The sequence below is a fragment of the Meleagris gallopavo genome, chromosome 8, assembly GCF_000146605.3.
Source record: "Meleagris gallopavo isolate NT-WF06-2002-E0010 breed Aviagen turkey brand Nicholas breeding stock chromosome 8, Turkey_5.1, whole genome shotgun sequence".
NCBI lineage: Eukaryota > Metazoa > Chordata > Aves > Galliformes > Phasianidae > Meleagris > Meleagris gallopavo.
In genome coordinates, this window is record NC_015018.2 from 19,222,793 (window position 1) to 19,227,611 (window position 4,819).

Genomic DNA, 4,819 nt, shown 5'->3' on the forward strand with positions numbered 1-4,819 from the left:
TCCACGTTCAGATTTTTCTATTGATTGCCATTTTGTGATGCAATTATTAAGAGTTTCATTCTTTCAAGAAGTATTTTTTAAAGTCCCATTGATTTCTTCATATTTTTACTTCAGATTTGTACTTTAAAAGGACTTCCAGTGTAAATACAGATTTTGTTGTAAAAAAAATGTGTACAGTCCCCTACAAAGATTAATTTTTTAAAAAAATGGGAGATAATTTAGTACAGTGGTAATGAAACTGACTACTTTAAGAGCAGCATATGTACTTAATTTATTAAGTAAATCTTAGAAGTGTTAGAACACTAACACTGTTAGTGTTTCTTCAGCATGATTCTGATCTGCTAATGATTTGTCTTAATGTACTGAACTGTGACACTGTGAATTAAGATTTTGAATAAGAGATGTTGCTCAGATATATCAAACACAAATTGTGCTTTTGTTCTCTTGCAATACCATGATTGTGCAATGACAAGGATGATGTTGGTAAGGGACTGATATTATACTTATCTGCCTGTAAGTGTGCTGAGTGAGGAAACCATGGAGTTATAGTGCAGTCCGAAGTCTGAGGGACTGGGAAGATTCAACTCTTGTATTACTAATATTTTAATGCATTCTTTCTAGGGATGATATGGAAAAGGCAAAATCATCAGGAGATTGGAAGGCCGTACATGAGTTTTATTCTACAACATTTGATTCTTTCCTGGAGATAAATGCTGCATTTAAGGTAGAAAATTCATAAAATTATTCAGTAGTTACACTGAATTTGGATTTGCAAAGCAGTTAAACAAACTTCAGTTAAAGGCTTGCAGCTGGTTACTCAAACCCACTAAGATCATCTTCTCATCATCTTAAGCATCTTTAGTAGATGATCTGTTATGGCATTGATTTATTCATTCCAGTTTATGTAAGTATATTTCAAGCAAATGTGAAGCTTTAAAATTCCTGTGTTTAGTTTGCTTTCTGACACTGTGGCTGCGTAAAGTGCTTCTTACAGAAACTACAGTTAAAAGAGATTCAAGCTTATGCAGCTAATGAAGAGGTCCAGGTAAATCAAGAAATAAAGTTCTTCTCTGGCCCCTTTAAAAACAAAAACAAACAAAAACCTAGGTAAAATAACCCGTGAACTCTTAGTTACTTAATGAATATTGAGTACTTACAACTTTGTTCTTGTCTCATGAGCGATCTGTGGCAAAGATGGGATGAACGTTCTGAGCTTTCATTATTTGAGACCCTCCTAGATTTTAAAATAGAACAGCTGCCAATGTGCAATATTAGTATGCTTTAGTTTCATCTTTCACATATTAATGAAAGTGACTTAGATTCTCATGTTTTGATAAGGAAAACAAATACTTGTGCATATGTGTTTCATTTTAACCTACTGTTGGGTATTTAATTTTTAAAGACATATTCAAAATATTTCAAAACCAAAATGTTTCATGTATTATCTAACTTGCAGAAAGATGCCAATTCTCCATTTAATACAACTGAAGACTCTGGAATCAATGCAAAATTTGTGAATGTTGTCTATGATGCCTTATTGAATACTGTAAGTAGAAGAGAGTAGAAGTAGAGTTCATGTTTGATAACATTGTTACAATCTCTTCAGCAAAGAAATTTTCAAAGAAGCAATTTATCTAAGCAAAATTTTTGATATAGGTACAATTTCTGAGGAATCTCTCAAAACATACTTAAAATGATCCCTTGTGAATTGCCATACAGTCAAGAAAACCACTCTACTAAAAGATGAGGAAATTTTTGTTAGTAGTTATGCAGTTCATACTGTGGTAGATCTCAAAGACTGTTTGAAAGATAAGACATGACTAATGGGACACTGCATGATGGGAAACAAGGAAAATGTGAGGTCTGGGGTTGCAAAAAGTAAATACTGTGGCTAATAAACTCAGAACAGGAATTATATTGAATTGATCTTTAAAGTTTTGAAAGCCACAACTGACACAATTCTAGGCCTCACCTAATAGCTTTGGGAGGAAAGGTACAGAGGAGCTCAGCACCATAGTCAAGCACTTTATGTCTGGCTTGAATTACAAGAAAAACAAACTTGCTTTTTTGTACAGTATCTTTTGTAGAGTATACACAGTCTGATCAAGTATGGGGGTTTTTTTTGTTTTTTTCCCCCCCCTGTTCCTTTTTCCACAGCCTCAAGATGTTCAGAAGTCAGTCCTAAAGGGAATAATTAATGGTCTGCTACAAGAATGGAAAGGGTAAATGTAACCAGTATTTGCATTAGTACTGTTTCAACATTTACTTACAACTGGTATACTTCTTGTTTTTTACTTTATTGTTCTAGACAAAGAAGGAAATTGTTTTGAAATATCTTACTTGACTCATAAGAACTTGTCTCCTTTTGGCAGGCAAATCTGTTGAAATATACCCAAGCTCTGTAAGCTGATGCTGAACCTCTGAGTGGCAGACTTTGCCACATACACCCTTACAAAATTTCAGCTGCTTTTTGCCAGGGCAGTCTTTCAGGCATCCCTGCTGTAAGATGAATTAAGTAGATTATCTAGAGTAAAACATGTTCACCTTGCCTCCAGCTAACAGGCTTTAACCTAGGTAATGCCTTGACCTGAAGTTCATTTTGCAATATCATTTATGTGTGGCAGCAGCACTGGAAGGGCAGTACAGAATGGAGAAAGGGTTAGCCAGGAAGCATGGAGAAGGCAAGATTTTAACAAGAAGTAATAGAAGTGGGAATGCTTCGTTTGATTCAGAAAGGATATAGAAGGAGACAGGTCCTTGTAGTGACTCATCAGTGACCCAGCCATTAGTTATTCCTTTCTCTGCACTGCCTGCTGTTTTGTGCTGTTGCTACATGTGCGTTTGTGGGTACATTAAGTCCTTGAGGCAGATAAACAGGCGGAAACAGAGAGGTTGCAGTGATAGAAATGTGTGGAGAATTCTAGCAAGAGATATCATAGATGGGGCAAACAAACTCTTCTGGAATGTTACCAGTGATAATGGCATGGAGTACCCTTTTGGTACGTCTGCTTTCCAATGTATTTTTCTTTCTTTCTTCTGTTGTACTGTGAAAGACAGATGCTAAAACAGGTAGCTGCCTTTGAAGAGTAGTCAATCTTCAAAAGACGGGGTCTTCAAGTGTCCTTTTCAATTCCTGAGAACAGTGAAGCTCCTGAATATGGTATTCAATACATACTTACAAAACAAAGTTAAATCCTAGTGTGATTTCATGACTATTAGTCTACATATTTTATATCATGTCTATATCATATATATCATTTACTATTTCATTCATTCATAGACCACGGACAAAAGATGATCTTAGAGCATACTGTATACTTCTACAGGTAAGAAAAATGCAGTATTTTTATTTAAGTATATGTGTTCACAATTCCTAATCTATAAACCAGTATACTATGCGAACAAGATAGTATAACTGAAAAAATTCACATGTAATTTCCTGTTATTTATATAATATTATAAGAATATATTAACATTTGGAAGAAGCATAGGGTATGCATGACTTAAGGACAGATAGCCAATGGGTAAAGGCCACCGTACGTATGAGCTAAGAAGCATTAGACATGCAATTGTTTCCTAGCACTATGTTGAAAAGGCTAATGTCTCCGTGAGTTCAGTATTTCCAATTTATTGTCAGATTTTCTTTGTTGAGGTGCTGCAATGCTGATCTTCCCAGAAGGTTTCAGTATATGCACTTTTTGGTATTACTGTAACTTTCTCTAATGTTGCAATTTATCCAGCAATCTACTACTAGTCTACATCAGTCTATTGACTGCATTGTCTGATTTGTTTGTGTTAATCAGTGAAATTTCCTACTAAAATTGATCTACATTCATAGCAAATTTCCCCTTCAAGATATGCGTGTGTAGATAACACCACGAGAGATTTGTCTGTTGCTACTTGAAAAAATCAGATAGTTATATAATTTCTGGAGATGGTAGTCGTCGTCTTTGGAGTGGGTGTGTTAGTTGTGAATTATGTGGAATAAATACTTCTGAAAAGTGGGAATTTGAACTCATATGTAAGAGGGAAAATAAGTTTGGATTGTGTGGAAAGAAAGCAGAATCTTGATTATTAAAACTGAAAGCTCATAGTGCAGAGGAGTGTAATTGTGCTTTATAGTAAATGATAATCCAGAAATAATATGTTGAATACTGCCTCTGTTACCTTTGGACTTTCTTTCAAAACACACGCACACAAAAGAAAACAAACAACAAAGAAAAACTGCATACTTTTACAATATAGAAGTTATGTTATGTATTTTTCACCTGAATAGAAGTTGTAAATAATTTTTTTTATAGTTTTACCACTGTCACAGCATAATTGTTCTACATAACTGTATTGGCAAAAACAAACATAAGAAACAGTCCTAATGACTTCTTTCCTTTTATACAGTTTATTAACCTAACACATTTTTTTAATCTTTTTCAGAATCCTCAATTTAGTAACACTTCTACTTATGTCATCTATGCTCACTTGCTAAGACAGATAGCAGCCTTAACAGAAGCTGACCATCATTTCCTAGTGCACTGGTACTAAAAAGTAAAAAAAAAAAAAATTAAAAGTTTAAAAAAATTAAAAATTCAATTTTTAGGATTACAATTGTTACTGTAATTCCATTGATGTTGACTGTTTTATATTATATATAAATTAAATGAATTGTTTTTGTTGTTTTCAAAGTACATTTGGACATAGTCCACTAAGTGATACTGATTTATAGATGCAAACTACATATAAAATGTATGAAAATTATCATCTTTATGCAAAAGGCTTTGATTGCAAAATAACTTGTGTAAATTATTTTTATGTAACTTATGGA

At 33.7% G+C, this 4,819-nt stretch overlaps 1 protein-coding gene across 1 annotated transcript in view; it reads left to right on the top strand.

The window, feature by feature from the left end:
* HECTD2 (HECT domain E3 ubiquitin protein ligase 2) overlaps positions 1–4,819 on the top strand; it is a gene marked incomplete at its 5' end in the record, with an annotated part of 29,849 nt that overhangs the window by 6,631 nt on the left and 18,399 nt on the right. Inside the window, 5 exon segments of the mRNA XM_031554581.1 lie at positions 622–724; positions 1,457–1,546; positions 2,158–2,222; positions 3,281–3,326; positions 4,432–4,542. Coding sequence (XP_031410441.1) covers positions 622–724; positions 1,457–1,546; positions 2,158–2,222; positions 3,281–3,326; positions 4,432–4,542 — 415 coding nt within the window.